At 40.2% G+C, this 22,275-nt stretch overlaps 1 protein-coding gene across 1 annotated transcript in view; it reads left to right on the top strand.

Annotated features, from left to right (window-relative positions):
- Positions 1-22,275, top strand: part of dock4b (dedicator of cytokinesis 4b) — a 126,747-nt gene that overhangs the window by 57,676 nt on the left and 46,796 nt on the right. Inside the window, exons 13-22 of the mRNA XM_080518054.1 lie at positions 5,998-6,123; positions 10,944-11,068; positions 11,812-11,974; positions 14,441-14,547; positions 16,170-16,323; positions 17,302-17,399; positions 17,585-17,668; positions 18,834-18,934; positions 20,376-20,457; positions 22,078-22,248. Of these exons, the coding sequence (XP_080374180.1) occupies positions 5,998-6,123; positions 10,944-11,068; positions 11,812-11,974; positions 14,441-14,547; positions 16,170-16,323; positions 17,302-17,399; positions 17,585-17,668; positions 18,834-18,934; positions 20,376-20,457; positions 22,078-22,248 (1,211 nt within the window). The remainder of the gene's footprint in view (positions 1-5,997; positions 6,124-10,943; positions 11,069-11,811; positions 11,975-14,440; positions 14,548-16,169; positions 16,324-17,301; positions 17,400-17,584; positions 17,669-18,833; positions 18,935-20,375; positions 20,458-22,077; positions 22,249-22,275) is intronic.

Below are 22,275 nucleotides of genomic sequence, written 5' to 3'. Positions count from 1 at the left end.
TTTGGAGCTCTTGGTTCTGTTTAAAGTTACGATGTCAGCATTCCTCCGCTGATTCACTTTTAAATTTAGCTTCTTTTTCCCCTTCACAACACCAATATTGTGCATTGATGATAAACTTAGCAGCCCGGTTGCATCACCGCTGTCCTACCAGGCGATAGTCAGCTTCCGGTCAGTCTGAACAGCATTTGCGTGGGAGCGAAGTTCCTCTTCAGGGCGTCAGCACGACATTCACTTGCTCACGTCTGCAGGAAACCTGCTGGTTCATATGCATTCAGATGGTTAGTATAAATAGCCTCGTCTGCATCACGCTGAACAACAGCATCAGCAGTTTCCCATAGCAACAGGTCGGTGGAGAATCAGAACACTGAGTTCTTCAGACGTCAAAGAAAAAAATAAAAATATGTGACACATGTAAGAAGTTTGTTCTCCTCCGAGATTTCTGGAAAGTTTGGAATGATAAGAAGAAATGTATGCATTTCAGTGACATAAAATGAAATAAATCTCGTGATGATATGATATAGCAGAGTAGACGTTTTGAAAATAAGCAAGCATAAAAATGACAAACTATGTTTCCCACTTTGTTTGCATGAACAATCACATGTTTAACAAATGAACTAGGGATAGTTCATCTTAAGTTCATCTTAAAGCTAATTTACTGCACACAACCTTGTTTGTGTTTGCAAAATATGTTGCAGGCTCATATTTTCTTGATGAAAGTCCATATTTTATGCATCAGTTGACTTCTCTGTCCTCTTTCACCCGACTTGTAGAGAAGCTGTGACGCTTGCCTCTTCGAAAGACCTGAGTATTATTTTCGGATGACTGGCACACAAACATAAAGAGTGTAAAGAGTCTGTGGGACTGAACTGGCTGAGTAAGCGCTGGTTTCCACCTTCTCCTCAGAAGACCGGTAATTAGTTTAGAGGAATTCATATGACTCTGGGATGGTAAATTATCTTGGATAATCTTGCACAAGCATAGAGGGATGCAGTGATGTAACTGAGTGACACACACCATTAAACACAGCCTTTGTTGTCTGCCTGTCCTCTTTCAAGCCTTGCTGATTCCCAACAGAAACTGCAGCACTGAGCTGAAATCTCCATTGTAGAATATGTAAAGCCCTCTGGATTGTAACGATTAAAGAGACAAAAGTGCACATATTTCTGATAAAAATATATATGGTATGAAATGAAGATTCAGCAGGGATTCTGTGTTAATTTAACTTGATTTCATTGTTCCAGCTCTGGTTTTATCATCTCAGCTTATCTTGAGCTTCTGAACAATCTTAATCATTCTCTTCATTTTAGGCTTGTTTCTGCTGACTGCCTGCGTTATCACAGAAAATAATGTATATGTAATCGGATTTAATGCTTAAAGGGGTCTTATTATGCAAAATTCAGTCCACTCCAGCTCACATAGACACAGCAGATTCTGAATGCAGCTCCTATGATCCAATATTCAAATGAATGAAAATGTTTCCTTTGAGGTCAGAGTATGAACCAAGGTAAGGCATGTGATTCACTTAAACAGAAGAAAGTAATGTGTGTTCAACACCAGCAGATTTGTCATTAAGTTCCAAGTAGCTTCAACTCAACTTTATGATTGAATCAATCATGAAAGTCACTGAGTGCAGAGAGTTTAGCTAATGCGTCACATCAATACCACTACGGCGTGGACACTATCGAGACGTCTTTATTAAGAGTGACGGTTAGAAGTAATACATTCGTTTTTGTTTTTTAGAAGAGCTGACCTATTTCTTGTTTTAGTAATTCGTAGAGTAGCCAGACGACTCTCAATGATAAAGTCACAAGTAGCTGTAATCAAGTTTGAGTTTTGCTGGCAGGAGAGTCGTCGTACTTGATTGTATTTTTATTTTTTCTCTCCCTCAAAACCTTTTGACCATAGAAATGCTTGCTTGAGTCTTTAATGTGGCAGCACAATGCACACTCGACGAGCGCGCACACAGAATCACACATCATAAACACACGCGGATGAATTATTCTGAGAGACTTGACTCCCGTCTTTGGCCGCAGTGCGCAGTTCATCACAAACACTTGGATGTAGGCTATTGAGCAACTGTCAGCTGAAGGCATTGATCCAGCGGAGTGCCTGATTTGCTTCAATGCCTTTTTCTTTCAAAGTGCATTAGAGTAGAGCTGCGGGTCTTTTGTCACAATATCCTGGCGTGTATAATTCAAGGCAGTTTGTTCCAAAATTAAATTTATACCACTTAACTCAATTTGACATTGATCTTACAGAATGAAAGAAAAGCTCTTCAAAATGCAAAGTAGAGGTTATAATTTGAATTTTCTTAGATGATGAGCTCGGAATAGTCGCCCCGACTTATGAGTATGTAATGAGTACTATTCAACCAAATTAATTAATTATACTTATATTCGCTTCAACAGTTTTACTCTGCATGGATTATGTGATTATTGGTTCTTTTTTCTAATCTTATAACTCTTTAATGACATTCTCTCTCTCACACGCACACACCTGATTTTCTACTGAGAGCTCTGTTGACAGCAGCGGTATTGGCTGTAACGGGCTGATATCGTCTTCGGGTTTGCTGCACATGTGAGTGAATACAACAGAGTCGCATGTGCAATTTGGAGATAAACAAAATATTCTTGGAAACAGTTTCAGGCCGAAGCCACACTGCCTCGAGTTTTGCCATCCTGGCTTATTTTACTTGTTTTCAGCCCGCTCTACATGCAAAACAGGTATATAGCAACATCTCTGGTAGCGTATTTTACAAGGTTGCACCCTCATCTGAAAAGTCAATTCCTCCCAAAAGACAATTATTCTGCCGCAGAGAGACATTACAGAATAGATAGCACTTGACTCACATGTCAAGCTCCGACAACAAAAATGAAAACTGGAGAAAATATTTCATTCCTTGCAAGCAGGTCACAGTGTCTCCTTTCTAGTCATATATATGTATATATGTTACACAACAACACCATGCAGAACTTAAAAACCTGTATTTATTATATTTAGTGTCAGGAGGCCAATTAAAGTGAGTGTGCAATGAAGTGAGATAGCTTAACGTGCATTTTCATGCACAGTATGCATGCATGTGTTTACGTTGCGAGTGCAGCCAGCGATCTTTCCGTGTGTAACCCGGTGAGTCTCCAGTTGCCTTGCTTGCTTTTAAACGGGCTTGGCAGTGTGCCAGAAGTCTCCTATTAGCAGCCAATTAGCGAGGGAGAGATGCATGCATTGTCCTTATAATATAAAGAGCAGCAGGCTGCCTATTTTTTTCAGAGAAGAAATACAAGATTGTGCTGTTTTGCATGTAGCCTAACGGCCATCTCTTTTCTTTTTCTTTACCTGTGCGTCTCGGATTCACAGGTGCTTTCTGGGTAATAGAATTCAAAAGATGAGAGAGTGCATTGACGAGGCGATGGTGGTTTTGTTTACACGTACCGAGCCATCCATAAAAGAGATTTCATAAGAATCTGGCTGTGTCGTGTGTGTGTGTGTGTGAGCGAGTGAGTGTGTGAGTCAGGTCAGATGGTTAAATCAGCTCCCACCTCCACATGCAAGCGTAGGCAGTGACAGAAGAGGCTGCGACAACTCCACTGTTTTGTTTTGGACTTTTTGTTTCTCTTTTTTGAGTTGGTGAAGAGGCAGGCATGGTGGGCCGGGGGCAGCAGAGGTTGGGTTTTGTCAGCCTCGGCAACATCCACTCCAGAAACTAGTAATGAAGCTGGTTTTGTTCAGTTCTGGCCCTGTCATAGGTTTTCGGAGCCGCACTGTGTGCGTTTGTTTGTAAAGGCTTTATTCATATTAGGGGAACAAGCCCATTAGGCATGGGTAGGAGCACTCCTGTCAGTTCCCAGCAAGGTTTTGAGCCACAACAATCACAGTGGGGATAAATACTATGTTTTCCCTTATTTTCTCCGCATATATTTTTGCACATGTTAATATAGCACAACTGTATTTAGATTGTGGGACAGAGCAGAATGTAGTTTCTGTGAGAGCATGCAAACTCCACACATTAAAACCTTGAACATTCTTTCTGTGAGGCAACAACACAGTATACAAAACACAATACTTTACTGTAGGAGGGTGCTTGTAATTGTACAGGCTACACAAAACGTCCCAAAGCTAAACTACCCTGCATAGTTACGGCATTCTGATTGTATATTGCCCCCCTGTCAGTTACAACGCAGTCAACATTTGAAAGCTGACTGAGCAGTAGCTGATGGAAAATGATCAGAGTGGCCAAATACAATTTTGACTTTTCTTTTTTTTGTGTGTGTGTCTCAGAAAAGTGCTGCCATAGTATTATTGTCGCTCTCTGCAACACAGTTTGGTTGGATTCAATGGACATTTATTGCTCATTCCTCTCTTTCTTCCTTAAACCAGCATCAGCCTTTGCGTCTTATGCTATCTTGTGCCGTCTGACGCTGTCTTATATTGTCTTATGCCATGAAAACTATTATAAAATACATTGCAAACATACATAAGCCAGAGGAAATGGAAAAATACGTGCTCTGTGATTAAAAAAAAACAAAATACATAAAACACACTTAAATAAGATCCTTCATTATCCGCTTGTTGTGCTTCATACAGTCTGTTTAGCAACAACAACTTTAATTACATGACAGGAGCAAACTGTTCTCTTACTGTCAATAAATAAATGAATGAAGTAACTTAGTCGTGTGTGTCTCTTGTATTGAGATCACAACATATACAAATTGACATTCTTTAGATCATACATGTCAAATACATTTACTTTACATCAATTAGATCAGGTTTCATGTCTTACACCAAAACAAATTATTGAATTGAATATTCAAAACGTACATTTTGAACAGAGATATGTAATACTTATGCAGTTGAATAAAGGCTCTACATAACTAAAATAACACCCAGCAGCAATATTTTAGACTCCGGCTGATCCGTTACCACCCACAGGCTTCTCACTCTTTGTTAAGACTATTTATTTGTATCCCACTTTTTATGATCTTCTGTATAGACCACTCGAATAAGGCCATCTTTCTGGTTACCGGGGTGATGATTCCCGTTTCCTTGAATTTGATTGGTCGTGTGTATGAAGGCGGTTTTGATGAAGTTACATAAACTGGAGAATGAACTTGTTATTGAATTTTAATTCACTAACATTGTGAATCTGCGTTGTCCTCATTAACCCTTTAAATATCACTTGATGACCGTGCCACATGGTGAAAAATAGTAGATTGAATGGCAGTTATGGATCACTTTGTCAAGCAAGCTTTCTGTCGAGTCCGAAAACTAAATTTTACTCTCTGAGCATCTCGTCCTACTCGGTACCTCCGTGCGTTGGTGTAGTCGAGCATGTCGACGTCAGATCTGCAAACAAGTCACGTCCAGTTGTTGACTCTCGGTGACTGAAACCTCTTCCAGCTAATGAACCGTTTCACCACTGCGTCCCCGACTTCTCGAAAAACATCCACCACAATAATAACCATCATCATTTTGTCTCTTGCCTTGTTGTTTAGTTGTTTATGGATGAGCCACTCTTCGCCTGGCGCACTAATGTGGACGTCAAGGCGAAGCCTTTTCAGCTCCAGATACGAGCCGGTGCTTTAATTTAGCTCGGCTGACATTTGAAGTTATTGCATAAAGGGTATTGATTTTAGACGACAGCCTTCATGTAGGATTTCCTCATAATAAAAATGAGCTGTGAGATGAGTCACAGGCTGTTTGCATTTTTTTTTGTTTATAAATCTGTGGGTGTCTGCTCACTTTCCGTACACGCAAGTGTTGCTGTTGGCAGGTGAAACTGAACTCCCCTGGTTTTTGAGTTCATGCAGCTGTAATAAAACTTGCAATATGCCCTTGTGAATAAGGATTTTTTTTTTTTTCTGAGTGCGCCAATACAAGTTGGTTTGTAGTTTGGAGTATATGGTTATATTTTGAGCTTTTCTTTTAATCCTTTGCTTTGGTAAGGATGGTAAGGAAGTTTATACAAGCATGATGTTTTCAATAATTGTTGTTTATTTTCAGGCCTGGCTGTGGCTCTGCAGCTCCTCCATGGTGACATAGAGCAACTGCGGCGGGAGTACATGGTCCTCTTCACCCGGGGTGTTTCCATCACCAGGAAGCTGGGCTTCTCCGATATCATCATGCCAGGTAGGAAGACATCACAATCTGCACTCCGATGTGCTCAGGGGCTTCAGAGTGTGACAGAGGTGTGTACCCTGGTCTGATTGCTGCGCTATGGAAGCGTACACACTGCCATCCTCACCAAACATGCTTCCACTTGGAATGTAGGTCTTGTACGATTGATGCAGTTTGTTTAACGTCTGATTGACGTCCAAATGCAATATTTAGTTTGGGCGTAATATTGGATAATTTTGTATTTTATTAGATCTTTGTTGCAGTTTTACTTGTTTTGCACATTTATAGGCTCGTACTTGACGTATCATTTAAATAATACTGCGAACATCATCAGAGTGCCATCTGTCATTACCCATAAAAGGGAAGGATCCTAACAATTTAGAGCAGCTTTTCTTCTTTAAGAAAAGAAATCGGTACGCAGCTGTGACAGAGCCCAGGACTGATGGCAAACAGCTGTGTTTCAAATTTAGAGAGAAGAAGAAAAAAGTTAGTTTTTGCTTTAACGGTTAAACAGAACCAACACTGCTGTCCAACTTTTGTGCCATTTGGTAAAATATTCACCAATATGTTTTGGGTAAAAACGCACAAAGGAAATGCTGTTACTGTCTGTTAAGAATCTATTTTTCAAACACCTTTGTGTTATTAGTCTAACTTACGATAACATACAATATAATGTTTTTCATCCCTCCTTGAATGTGAGTTTGTGTGACTGTCGGTCCCTGTGTTTGCCCTCGTGATCTATCCAGGATGAGCCTGCGCTCACCCATATATATCACCCGTATATAGAGTTATCTCCTGCACTCTGCATTCATAAAGTGGATATAAAACTGATATACAGAAACATAGATAACATTTACAATATCTATTAGCACACGTTTTCAGCTGAATCCAGGATAGCACCTTTTTACAAGAGGCAAAGTTGTAAACAAACTGGCAAATGTAAGTACAATTGCTATTCAGAACGACCAAATGCGATACAGGAAATGAAAACGTGCAAAGATACTCGTGCTTTAAATGCTGCTGCTTTGCAGTTTGTATAGGACTGCCCTGTAACTGTTTAATTGATTCTTAAAATATTTAGTCTCTATACTCGTAGTTCATCCAGCTTGTAAGTCCTATTATGAACTGTTTTAAAAGCTACAGGACTTCAGTTCATTATGTGGATGTTTTTGAAAACAGTATAAAACACATAATGAGCTGCTTTAATAGATGGCTGGCTGTAGGAACCGGAAAGGTCATCCCAAGTGATTTATCTCATTAATACTATAGAGCCTGCAATCAAAACACATTTCAATTAAACATCAATCATTTTCAGTCCTTTTAAAAAATAATGATGCCAATAAAAATGACCTCACTGTGTGTGAATCAGAGTCTGAAACCTTTAAAAAAAAAAAAAAGTTCCCCTTTTCAGGAATCAGCACAAAATATTTTTGAGTTAAAAAAAAAAAAGAAAAAATGTAAGTGGGTTTCAATGGGCCAATTTTAAACAACCTTGCAAAGAAGATCGGTTTCATCAAAATATATTTTCACCATCACGCAGTAACTCAGAAATGCTATTGTGTCTTTATAGCACTGAGTTTTTCAACATACAGTCTTAGGATTTAAAGCAGATGGAGCTCAAAGTCGTAACAATTTTAATTTGAAAAATATAATTTTATCTTCTAATAAGTACAATTGTATTATCCCTATGAAAAACAAATCTCATGTATCCCTTTCACTACTCCTATGTCTAGAAGACCAACCATATTCGACATATTCTGGTTTACCAGAAAAAAACTCAAAATTGACCTTTGCTTGAGCAAAACAGGCTCCTAGAACTGTAAGCCAGTGTGAACACTTTAATTCTTTGGTGCAAGTTACAATAGCTGGTTGGCTTCTCCCCTGTGAAATGTAATTGTGTGCAATTTCTCAACTCTATGTCCAGGTAATATTAAATCTATATAAGATCATTCCCATCTGTCTTACCATCTTTGCCATGTTTGCTCTTTCTGATCATTTCTGACTCTCTCACCATTCATCTGCTCCTCCATCCAACCGTCCAGTCCCCGAACTAATAATCGGGCTGAAAGCGCCAAATCCCTAGAGCATGCACGCTGCGAAGTAGAGGATGTACACATCTTGCCCAGGTTAAGAGTTTATTATGGCAGAAAAAGACACTTGCAACCACATGAACATCGACTTGTGCAGTGTGGAAGCTTCATGCAGAAAGGCCACAACTGGCCGATCCGATTGAAGGCCCTTACTGTGGCGCATCACCTCACCCTCATTCATCCCCCATTAAACCTTTTGACTTGTGTGCTTAATGTGTCTTTGCTGGAATATCAAAGCAAGCTTCCTAATAAGGATTGTACGGCAGCAGATGTCAAATGGGAATCATAAAATGCAAATTTGAGGTATTTCAGTCCAAAGTGTATTCATCACAAGATCCATTTTACAGCATATGATAATGTATTTGATGCATTTTTAACCAACCCTACACATGTTTTCCTGCCACCGAACATCTTGAAGAGGTGTGTATTTGGCTTGGCAACACTGAGCGTCCCCGTTGATTGCGTGATTTGAGATATATATATAAATCTCACCTCAGGGCGCCCTCAGAAAAATGGAAAATTGAGTGTGCTCCAGGTAGATAGGCATCACTTAGATATGTTCTTCTAACTTAGCCGGATGGGGTCTTGTTGCCTTGGTAACAAATGCACAACCACTTCAATGTACAATGAGATGAGGGACGGAAAACGTACATTTTGATGTTTACTTGTAAAAGAAAAGAGGGAAAGTGTTGTTTGATTTAGCTTTTAATTTGCAAGATCAGGGGGCTTCCTTTTTGGTGGATCAGCGGTTTTTCTTAAATAAGTGCACTGCAGTGTGTTGTCTGGTCACACAGAATAATAAAACCCACAGACTGTGGGCCCCCCAAGCGCCTCACTAACATAAATTTATGTTCACCGTCTCTCTCTTTGTCTTCGTCTGGGTACAAACCCTTAAAGCTGAGTGCTCTCACTCTCTCTGCTCATGTAAGTCTGCCCTTGGGCAAAGAGAATGGCCTCTCCTTTCCTTTTTTTTACTTACCCCACCCTTATTCTGCTTTTCTATCTGTTGTATATTTTTCCTTATTTTTGTTGGCACACACAAACATGTTCTTTTTTCAGCCCCCCCATTCATTTCCCAGACTCCTATTGTATTTAAGAAATACTGCCCTTCTGTGTGTTCACTTTCCTGCTCTCTTTGTGTGCGCATACCAGGCCCTGTATAAGGTATTGTTGCCATGGTTACTGTCATTACAAGCAGAAAATCAATTTTGACCCCAGTGATAGAGATATGATGAGCGCACATGCTCTCATACGGACTGCAGTTATCAAGCCGAAGCATTTTTACAGTGTGTCAGATCACAGCTTCAGTGCAGAAGGAACAAACTCTTCCTTTGACTTTTTATGTATTTTCTTTTTTTTTTTTACCCAGCTTGCTTTGCCCTTATTTGCAGAAGGTTGTAAATGGACATCTAGACATTGTACAATCAGCTGCGTGTGGAACAGAAAGACCTGTTATATTACTTGGAATACTTTCCCTCAGTGTATCTGCAGATTTTGTGGGGTAGAATAGGAGGGGTAAAATCTTAATGTGCAGTTTGTGCACACAAACCATTCAGCCCGACATAAGCTCACCTAAGAATTGAAGGATGTTTTAATTAAATGTACACTTTGCTCATAATGACTGCTATTAATTGTACGTCGACGCTATCACATTGTAACTGTGTTGAGCTTTGTTATGTGGTTTGTTATTGCACTAAAAGGAATCTCGGCTGGATGGGAGTGCCTGACAGGCATTTTTGAAAGGGGTTAAAGAAAACACTATATTTCAAGTGGAATGTTTTATAATTTTAGTTTGTGTCGCATTTCCTGTGCAATTAGTAGAATATTTTAAGTAAAACAACTCATAAGATCGTCATACATGTATGTTGATAGATGCAAGTGGCCACAAATTGACATTTCACAGAATAGTCACCATTATCCGTTATCATTAAATATTTCTTATAGCCCATTATATGGCCATTATGAGATGTCGGTGTCCCACAATCGTTCCTCTTTACTGTAGTTCATTAACAGAATCGATCTACTTTGAAGAGGTTTCATATCCGATTCTACATGTGAGGGAGTGACAGACTTAATATTGTCGATGAAACCCTGTAAGCGTGCATGGTGGGACCTGTTGTACATTAATCTCAGCTGGGACACCTGTAATTGTTTTTACGTTATTAGTTTTTCCTCCATTCATCCATCTTATACACCAGCTGACAAAGGGTGACAGGTCATCACAAGGCAAACACAGACTTGCATGTAAACTTGAAGCTTGGAATCTATTTTTAGACATTTTGCTGTTTTTTGCATCTATAAAATTGGCTTTATGCTGAGATTGTAGTAATTTTCAGTGGTAATTGTTTGTTTTTGTGAAAATAAAGACCTTTTATTTTTAAAAAAAGATTCATATTTAACGGTCAATATGGCACTGTTTTTATCGGTCCGCTCAACTCAAGATGAAATTGGTTTGTATGTGGCCCTTGAGCTGAAATGTGTTTGACACCACAATCTAGTCTATTTATCAAATCAATTGTGTTTTAATTGTCTCTTCAAAATGAGACTTCGTTTTGAGCTTGATTTCATTGTTGATTCTGTTTTCCTCACAAATCAGGCTTGTTTCCATGTTGCTAATGTAAATGCTCTCAATGCCTGCCATGAAGGATTACGCCATAAGAATCTGCTGAGAGGTCATTAATATTGCTTCCTTATATGCATAATCAATGTCCCGTTGCCTTTTTCGCCCTCGCGTTTCTGCAGGAGAGATGAGGAACGACCTTTACATCACACTGGAAAAAGGAGAGTTTGAGAAGGGCGGGAAGAGCGTGGCCAGAAATGTAGAGATCACCGTCTACGTGCTGGATATCGATGGGCAGATACTCAAGGTAAAGATAAAAGGAGGATAGAGCATTTGGCCTTAAAGTAATGAGTGACTCAAACAGAGTGCCTATCCAACCCTGTTTTTTTGTTAATGGTGGGTGTCTCATTTTGGAGCAAAACTCTTCATTTAAACATCACTGACCCAGATGAGAGCGAAGTGTCTCTCCAGTGTGTTGCCCATTTCTGGTGCAGCACAGTCTGCCTCTGTGGTTTTCTGCACTGCTGTGGCTTTGGATAGAAAATCGAGTCAAATATAACCCTGCGGACACCGTCGCTGCCACCACCACACGGCATAGAAACCCTCAAACACACATAAACACACACGCAAACCTGTTCTTCACTTTGACTCCGGTCATTTACAACTCATCTGTTTTTTTTCTGATCTCGTTTCTTTGTCTTGAAATAAATGTTTGAATGATTTATTTATTTTTTTTACTCTGTATTTTTTAATATTTCTGATCATTGCATCTTGCCCACAAATTTGAGAAGATGTTCAGGCTGCTTTTAGGTGTATTTAAGAAAAGAAGCCACATTATTACACATCATCGAATGCAGCACGCATCATCAGATTATTATGATATTATTATTATTATTATGTTGTACAGCTGATAGTTAAAATCTTCATTATTTGCACATATTTGGAAATAAATTAGCAAATACTCAATATACAAAAGACCAAAAAAAACCCAAACAAAAAAAAATATATATATATTATGTGGTTTTAAGTTATCGGTTTTTTCTCTTTCAGAGTCATGTGGCCGCCGGCTCAGGTGAACCAGGAGGGGATGAGTACCACTCCCTCGTGCTGTACCACAACAACAGCCCCCGCTGGGCGGAGCAGATCAAGCTGCCCATACCTGTCGACATGTTTCGGGGATCACACGTCCGCTTTGAGTTCCGACATTGCTCGAGTAAGTTAAAAAAACGTGTTACGGGAAACATCTCGGGAAGGCCACGCGGATCATATTTTACCAGGTTTTCATATATCCGCACACGTTTACCAACTCGGTGTGAATGCGAGAGGAGCAGTCAATTACAGGGAGGTTGAAAGTAAAGAGCTGTCATCCTGCAGCACAGCACTATAGTTATCAACTGCAAACCCTGGAAATTACACGATTACCTCGGATAATGACCACCTCTCTGTCTGAAAGTGTAATCGTTCACGTGAATTCGCTCCCCTCTCTTCAGCCTCAAAACTCCACTGCAACGAGACCAGTGTCCAAACATACAAGCGTAAGCCTTTTCTGGCACTTCTGTAATGAGATGAGTTTGTCCAACTTCTCATTTCATAATGAGGCAAAACTTTAATTATGACCAAAAATATAGCTTTTTCGCTCTCCTCACGCCCTCTTTCCGGGCAATGGGGGAAAGGCAGAGTCTATTCCCTCATAACAAGCAGATGTTATTATGCCAAGCTGGCAGGCCATGTGGCTGTGTGCAGTAGATATAGTAGCCTTATTACTGCTGGCAGTGCTAGTATTGCCACCCAAGGGTTGCCTATTAAGGTCCCAATTTAGGCCTGTGGTGACACCAAACTGAGAGGGCTATATTACATGTACTATTAGAGCTCTCAGACTCCGGGACAACTTCACTGTAAAAATATGATTAGCAGAGACACTCATTTTCAATTAGGGCAAAATTGAAAGCTCGTTTTTTTTCCCCCTGAATATAACTCGTGTCTGCACTCATTACTGAAGCAGCTGCAAATGGAAATGTATTAGTGGGGAGTCTTGTGTTGCGTCATCAGTTGATCATTTCTAAAAGCTACAGTAACGATTGAAGCAATCCTCAGAAGGGGCATGTACCTTTACATCTGTGATATTATTGCGACTGACTGAAAAACTGGCTTTGCACATGAAATATACTGCCCTTCTTTTGTAATTTCAAATCCTAACAAGTAAAAGCACCTCCAGTACCTCTACCTGGCCTGCCAAGCTGAGCTAAGCTGAGCCTGCTTTTCACGTAGCACCGATTGAATCTGTCCTAATCTCCTGCTGCCTGCAGCTTGAATGACTTATAGATGTGGAAAACCTGTCCACACGCTTATCCCACACACAATAAAAATTACACAAGTTTGTTAAGCCTCAACTTCCCCCCAAAAAAGAAGAGATTCTGAGCAGATATCAGCGTATTAAAATCCTGATAGAAAACACATTGTCTAGTTCGGACCAATTTTCATTTTTTATATCCACAGCTGTAGTATTGAACGTGTTAATCCAATAAAATCCTAATTGTTGTTTTAGTCTAGTCTTGTATGTAGTTTTTGATTATTGCATTTGTAGCAGATTGTCTTGCTTTAATTAAAGCTGGTGTGTTAATTTAGTCTGATGTTGTTCACCACTTTCGTCGATGTATTTTCTGTTTGAATGGATCTTATGACTAAACTTTAGTTGAGTACACACACACACACACACACACACACACACACACACACACACACACACACACACACACACACACACACACACACACACACACACACACACACACACACACACACACACACACACACACACACACACACACACACACACACACGGGACTGGTAAGAGCTGCCAAAATGAATCTCTGGTTTTGCAGAGAAAGGAAATAGAAACGCTATGCGCTCTACGCTTTTAACTTCCCGCTGTGCGCACATTAGCACTTTGCAGCTAAAGCAGCAGACAAATCGGGTTACATGTGTTCATAATGCAAATTAAGCCCAGAGCTTTCAGAAGGTTGCATTAAAAATTGCAGCAGCCCACAATAATCAGGCTCTCGAAAAGCGACACAGCAGCATCTCAAGAAGTCGTTGGATTTTATCAGTGGTTGTGGTGTTTTAGAAGTATGTTCACCTCAATTCAACCTGACTTCACGATGGTGTCCTCAGACATGTGGCTGGACTCTCAGAGAGGGATGGTAGGGTCTATATTTCCCGTGTGCTGATTTATTTTTAACCCAATGGAATAAATTGTCACAATGATTACAGCCACTTCAACACACTTATTGTTGATCTATAGGTTCAGTTTGTTGTCATCACATTTACGTTGCATTCTGGAATAAAGATGTGTATTTTGATGTATTTGTTAAAAACTGGAAAGGATTTCTTGAAAACAATCACAAAGAAAGAGACATGACAGAATCAGAAATGTGTATAATATACACAGATTTATTCAGCTGTTGTGTAATTTTTCTCTGATAATAAATCCAACCAACAGTTGTAATTGTTATTACAACACAATGAAAACCAGAAAACTGAATGACTTTTCCCCTTTGATTGTCTTAATGTCTACCGCTTATTTTACCCTACATGTAAAACAGTTTATTTTGTGTTTAGCTGCAGCCCCTGCTCGTCTATTCTGGACTGAAAACCGTGTCCATGTGTTGTTGTTTGACAGCTAAAGACAAGGGAGAGAAGAAACTGTTTGGCTACTCCTTTGTTCCTCTGATGCAGGAGGATGGCAGGACTCTGCCAGATGGCACCCATGAGCTCATTATCCATAAGGTAAGACCCGCGTACCCTCCACCAAGACTTTGACTGTGCGACATGGATCGGGTTCGTGCGTGTCCTTGGCAGGGTGTTTGTTTTTTGGCACACGTGCAGCGCTTCGATGTTCTGCAGAAAGGATCATCTTGTGTAATTAAGTCCAGAATTGGATGGGAGCCGGAGGAAAGACTGCAATATCAAAAAATGATTACGACGGCCGAGACGATGCAAAAAAGAACAAAAAAAAGCTCCGATTTGATTGTTTTTATTCGAAAATAGCAGCTTGGAGAGTCTCCCACAAACCTCACTCGGTGGTTTGCACAGGTGTTGCCAAGGGTACTTCTAATGGGATTACATCCTGTATATGATTACGTGAATCATTCCCCCTCGGATGGTAAAATGCAGTCATTATCTCATTGTCACCGCTCGCATCACCTCATTACAAGCTGACGGACCGATGAGTAATGTCCACTTACATGACATTGTCAAGCTGCGAAGTTGAAGTAAACATGGGTGAGCGGTAATGCGTCGCTGTTGTTTGCAGCGTGTTTAGCGTGACCTTCGTGTCTTCGCTACTTTCACACTCTATCGTTTTCACATACATTTGACACATCAAGAAGACAAATAAAGTGGGCAGAATTGCCAGTTTAAAAGATCCTGCAGGGGCCGTCTTGGGTGTGATTCAGAATAATTGCAGACTGCACGCCTTCCCGCGGCTACTGACGAAGGGTGTGGACATCAGCCTCCAAACTCTGAAACACAGACACACATTCTTATATTTTACAAGCGTTGAGAGAGAATAAATACACTCTTTTTTTCTTTTCTTTTTTTTTTTTTTGTCTGATGACTATAAAATCCCAAATCTACAGCTCGCCAGTTTCAGAGGTCGTCCTTCGGCGCCTCGCACCGTCGGAGGGGCAACGCCAGATGGAAGTTGCTGAGAAGCTCAATGAAAGTGGCATGGCCTAGTTTCCTCCTCAGACCCAAAATAGACACAGAAGAAGAATCAGTCCAAACTGCATGGTGGCTTTGGAACTCAAAACAGTCTCAGCTGTGCATTAGTGCTGCACATTAAACCCCCATCATAACGGAGCCTCTGTGGCTCCTGACGGTTTATCATCCTGCTGGACTGGGGACTTGTCTAATAACATTAAATAAGTATCTTATCTCAGGTGGATTATATGTATAATAAAGTGCAGTTGCCGGAGTTGCTGCTCTAGTGATATAAATCAAAAGTATTACATTGTTTTGACCTTAACTTTCGTGATAGTTTTACTTATTCACACTATGGGTCAGTTGGCTGACTGATACACTCATTAAAGTTTGCTGAATTTGTGCAATTCGTATGGAGGAAGACGGATCCACCAACTAATGATTACCAGAACAGCAAAACAAATGAGCTAAACAATTCATACACTTAAAAAGCTAGCATATATTTTTGGGATGGTAAAACAAAAATCACAAACACAATGTTTCTCGTGTCTATAATGTTAATATATCTCCTGCATGATAGAAGGAGGCAGAGTAATAATAATGCATCATTATTTCCGTAACCTGCTGATGTTGCGTTCCTTCAATCCCCTCCCCACACTGAACACCCACCGTGCCAGTTTTATAAACTGTGTGCTTTTCCCTCTCAGTGTGAGGAGAACACCAGCTTGGCCGACTGCTCGCGCTACCTGAAGCTGCCATTCTCCAAGGCCAACCTCCCGTCCAACAATCAGACGCTGAAAGGCACCAAGGAGTCTTTTTGGATCACCAGCTTCCTCTGCTCCACCAAGCTCACACAAAACGGTAAGCTTCGACTCACGGCGACGGCGCTCTTGGCCACGTTCCCGGCGAGCCGTTTTGACGGCTCCGGTTTTAATTGGAGTTGCAACGGCGCTCTGCAGTCTGGTCCGCGTGAGCTGTCGTTGAGATTTTTGAAGATCCCTCCGAAGAATGGCGGAAAATGCTCACTTTACTGTTTCAAGGGTGGGGGGGGGGTTTGTGTCCATTCAACAACAAACCTGTGAATATGAGAGGTGGAAAGGAGCTGTGAAGCTCACTTGTGAATTGATGAAAATAATAAGGCTTGCAGTACCACTTTTTGATTAGAAAAGGAACTTATGTAGAAGCATGCTGAGCATCACTGAAACACAGGCACAATGTAAAGCCTCTTTATTAAAGGATATCTCTCTAAAACGTTTCAACAAAGTGTTAATTTGCGATCACTTACAGTAATGCTCCAGGCAAGAGAATGAGTTTGAGGAATATTGACAGAAAAAACCCCAAACAAAACATCATATCTGGTGGATATTTTCTTTCCAGATAAACAGAAGCAATAAAGCACACAATTTTACACATTTTTGCATGACGTTGCAGAAATATTCACTTCAGGTTGAACCGAATCTGAAGAGACAGCTAAAATACTTTCTTCTTGAGGGTAATGTTTTATTCATGGATATGTCTGGGGAGTCTGGGGACCAAAAAAAAATACTTTATCTTCTTCATCCCGCAGCACTTGAAAATGTCATAATTTGTTTGGCTTCGCTTGACTTTTTAGATGATAATTGAAGGGTGTGATGATGCTCTGTGATGTGAGGTGCAGGTTTGCTCTCAAAATCCCCGTTTTTTTGGTTTTTTTTTTTATTTCTCCACAAACAAACAAGAGACGTGTTTTCATCGCTCACGCTTGCCACTTTCATTTACTTTAACCTCCACTCTCTCACTCTTTCTCTCTCTCTCCCTCTCCCCCGGCCTGTATCTCCCGCTCGCTCGTCTTTCCTCTAGGTGACATGCTGGACCTGTTGAAGTGGCGAGCTCACCCCGAAAGGATCAACGACAGCCTCTCCAAGCTGAAGGAGATCGATGGCTCGGAGATTGTCAAAGTAGGGCCACAATCAGATTCCTGGACTTGAGTTGCTTCTTCTGAGTATTGATTGGCTCTGATTTGATTTCGGTGTGCGTGTATTTTAAATTCGACTTGAGAGCCTGGGCAAAAAGTGGAAAGGAAAGTTAATTTGACGCTGCAGCTCTGTGACAAACTCCCCTTTCGTCGTGCTTCTCCTCACAGTTCCTGCAGGACACCCTGGATACTCTCTTTGGTATTTTGGACGAGAGCTCCCAGAGATATGGGCTCAAGGTTTTCGACTCACTGGTGAGTATGTCGTCCCTAATGGCTTGATCATGTCCAGGGATCTTTTTTTTTTTGTGTGTGTATGTGTTTGTGTATTTTATCTACTCTGTTTTTCTTCTTTTATCACACGGCATCTGATAGTGTTTCAGTCAAACCGAGAGACAAGAAACACAAACTGCTGGAGAGAGATTTAGTGATGTAACGCCTCAGAGCTCGCTGAACCAATCTCACCCTGGTCATGCTGCACTGAGCTGATAGTGCAAGGCTGGAGATCGATCTCTCTCTCTCTCTCTCTCTCTCGCTCTCTCTCTCTCTCTCTCTCTCTCTCTCTCTCGCTCTCTCTCTCTCGCTCTCTCTCTCTCTCTCTCTCTCTCTCTCTCTCTCGCTCTCTCTCTCTCTCTCTCTCTCTCTGTATCTCTCTCATTCTCCATCAGTCTCCCGCTGACACTTGAGCACACGTTCTCCCCTCAGCGTGCCGTTGTCGATGATGAAAGGCTTGAGCGAGCCGTTGCAGCCATCAAGTTTGGTTTTCCCCTCGTTGCGAGATCAATCCGACAAGTTGGACGAGCCAACGTAACGTTTGTGCTTCGGACAAATTCGTTTTCTTGTACGACAAGCCGCGTGTCGGGGAGGGAAACATGGTGCAACGTGGGCCAACGGTGTCAAACTGATTTTAGAATCGCTGTTTTGGCCGATTTCTACATCTCGGTATGTTAATACTGATTTGAACTCATGGAAGGACCAGTGATGGTCTCGGGCTTGTAATCAGCAGTTTGGTTATTCACCGTTGCTTTCAGAGCAACTTTTTTATTTATACATTTTTTTCCATGTCCTGTGTTGGCCTCTCTCGATTAGATTGATTTATGTTGAAGGTTTTTATCGAGCCACTTCCAAATGTGTGTATTTTCTGGATCTGGTTTTTGGATGGAGCTTGCAGGAGTGATTTCAAAGTTGGCAGAAATATTGGATCTGCTAATGAAATGTGTAGAAAATGTCACTCATGCAACAGGACACGGGAGAAGAAAGATACGCTTTGCAATATTCAACTCAGTGCAAACATCATAGAGTTTATCACAACAGGGTTTTGCTCATTGAAAATGTGCATATTATTGACATAAACTCATCTTTCTTTAACATGTAATACTTGATCTGCTTTGTATTTTCTGTTTTTTTTTCTTTTCCCCAGGTCCATATCATCAACCTCCTCCAGGACAGTAAATTCCAGCACTTCAAACCCGTCATGGACACATACATCGAGAGCCACTTTGCCGGGGCTTTGTCCTACAGGTACATCATGTTTCAGGCTTCATCTCCAACACATGTCGTCGCTCCACTGCTGCAGCAGCACTTTGCTCAACAGACCACTTAAACCTCACCAACACATTGTATTTTAATAACGTGTCACATGAGCAGGCAGGTGCAGGAACCAGCCTGCAGCTCTCCTCAGCGTCCATGCTCGGATTTTGCCAGAGGACTGAATGAAATGGTTATGGTGCCCCCTGGCTGTCAAAAGTGAAATATAGACTTGTTTTTTCCACTTAATATGTTCCCCCACTTTCATCCATCACATGCATTCACACAGACATACGCACCGATTCACATATTCACAGCCCACTTTTCTCACCAACTGTCTTCTTCACACTCTCGTTATCTGAGATCACGCGTCCTATTTTTTTTTTTTAATTCTTCTATCCACACGTGTGACTCTTCAACTTTCACACTCGTGATGTACAGTAGTTTCATCAGAAGTGTTTCATCAGAAGTGTGACATCTTAATGAATTCCCCCTTATACTTTACAAAGCTATATATATATATATATATCCTCTTTGTGTGTATATATATATACATTTGTGTGTATATATATATACACACAATAAATAAATTATCTATCTATCTATCTATCTATCTATCTATCTATCTATCTATCTATCTATCTATCTATCTATCTATCTATCTATCTATCTATCTATCTCTCTATCTCTCTATCTATCTATATATATATAATTAATTTTTTTGTTCTGATCATAAAGAAAAACCATAGTTAAAACAATGTGGTTAACTATCACTAGTATATCTGTGATATTACAAAGACACTTAATCTAAATCTTTTTAAATTATGCACTCAATGTGAATTCAGATGTTTAAGCAAATTTGCTCATCAAGTACAAAGTTCTGTTGTATTTCTGACAAATGTGAGTAAAAGTCATGGCTTATGGACATTTTTGGCACCAGGAGGCATTTTCTTTAAATATATTTCTTCTGTTGTTGTTTTTATATACGATAACAGTGGCAACATTTGAACTTTTATCCAGTTGGAATTGTCGTTATTATTTAGGTTCTTATAGTATCTTACTAGTTTGACAGATTGTATTTGGCCCCTGCAAGCAACCCCAGATACAGATAATCTCCTCTGAATTGAGAACATGGCAAGTTCAAAATCTAAAACATAAAAGCTTCTTAAATTGATATAAGTATGTTGAGTTTTTGTTGTTGTTGTTGTTGTTGTTGTTGTTTTTTTGAGATTGTAGATCAACATTGTGATTTTTGCTGAGGTCACCACTCCAAACTGTAGCATGCAGATCAGCTCTATTGATTAAAATAAATATATGTGTGATCGAGTGTTTCAAGTTCAAACTCAGCATTGCCTCATCTGTATATCCAGCGAGAGAAGCAATACGGCGAGGGATAAATGGGGATACTGTGTGTGTGTGTGTGTGTTTTCTCCAGGGACCTGATCAAAGTGCTGAAGTGGTACATGGACCGCATCGTTGATGCAGAGCATCAGGAGCACATCCAGCAGGTGCTCAAGGTGAGGCTCTCACAGACTGGCACAGTCATGTTTTCCAGATGTACTCTTCCTCTCGCACTTTTTTTTTTTTAACTGCTTGTACACAATCACCTACATTTCCACATCGCTACAATTAGAGCCTCCACACACATCTACCCACAAACACAAACAAACAAACTCGCTCCCCCTGACTGCCACTCCTGCTAATTTATCTCCCCATCAGCAGTGAATACATCATTCCATCTTCCCCTCCTCTCTCTATTACGCTGCATGCAATTTTAATCAGCAGAAACCTCTGGCGTTGGAAATCCACATCACATTATTCTAATGACTCATGCAGATCCACCGTCAGTGAAAGCCGCATTCTGAACTATGGCTTCCCATTTATCATTCACAGAATACGTTCTGCTCCAGACGTAAATGCTACTGTGTCGTGCAGTAAATAATAAATGTGGGATGTACTGCGGACATGTTTGCAGTGTTTTCACTCGCATGCGATCTCCAGGATGGCTTTTGACAAGGATTTTGCAATACAAGTCTCATAAAAAAAAAAAAAAAACTAAAGCAGATTTGCCAAGCCACTGTATCATCATTGAAATGAACATTGGTATTTACATTAATGTATTGCTTGCTCTATATTTGTTGTGTGTTTACCAAAACATTTCAATCAAGAGAAGTGACTCAATTCTCGTGTTTGCATATATACATGTTTACTCATATTGACATCAAAAATAATTGCAAATTCTCATATAAGATATGCACTCAAGCCATAAATGTACTTTTTCATATTTCTTTTACAAATAAATGTTCAAATGGAAAGAGATGAAGTTCAAAAAATGTTTTTACCAAGTCTGTCATTATTTGCAGATAAGCAGCCTTCTGCACATTATGTGTAATATAAAATAAATCAACTTGATCAGAGTGTTTATTTCTTTGAGAGTATTTCACTATGTTGCTCCATGAAGTTATTTTAATATATTAAATATGAAAGTATGGATCAAGATAAAAATGTGTTCATATTATAGACTATTTTGATCAGTCATAAAATAAATAAAAACTATTGGCATGTAAAGTTTTGTTAACTTGCTTGAATGAGTGTTTACATTATCTGGCTTCTCCAATAAAGGTGATTAATGCAAGAGTGTCAGTATTGGCTCTATTAATTAATTTTTTTGGGTGGGGAGGTACAAAGTTTCAGATTGACTGTAGTGAGTAAATAATCTAAGTGTAATTATCATGTAGCACTGTTGCAGTAAAGAACTTCAGCTACTGTTGTGACTCAGTACACCACCTTGTGGTGCTATTTTGTATTGCAAGAGTATGCAAGCGGCAACATGGCACAAAACAGTTTTTTGGACGACTTTATGAATGTTGTTCGGTCTCATTCTGCTTATAACTATACATACTCTACATACTGTTATAGGTGAGTTTGATGCATAATATTTGACTTTTGTCTATTTCTTGCAAGGGATTAATTTTATTGATAATTATAGTTGTAAAACCAAAATTTGAGATTAAATACATCAGAGCCAGGTTGAATATTACAGTGTTCTTTGACTTCTTTCACCCGAGGCGAATTAACATTCATGCGACTTTTCATTACCACACAAATGACAAATGGTTGTCTGTCCTGTCCTCCAGGCCAGCGAGTACATCTTCAAGTACATCATCCAGTCTCGCCGGCTCTTCTCTCTGGCCACGGGAGGCCAGAACGAGGAGGAGTTCAGAGTCTGCATCCACGAGCTCTTCATGTCCATCCGCTTCTTCCTCTCGCAGGAGAACAAAGGCATCAGCCCCGTCGCACAGACGCAGGTATGTGCATATGTCACCGCGCTCGTG

This window comes from Blennius ocellaris (assembly GCF_963422515.1).
Source record: "Blennius ocellaris genome assembly, chromosome: 22".
In the NCBI taxonomy this organism is placed as follows: domain Eukaryota; kingdom Metazoa; phylum Chordata; class Actinopteri; order Blenniiformes; family Blenniidae; genus Blennius; species Blennius ocellaris.
The sequence above is the reverse complement of the archived record's forward strand: the minus strand, read 5'-3'. Positions and strand labels throughout refer to the sequence as shown.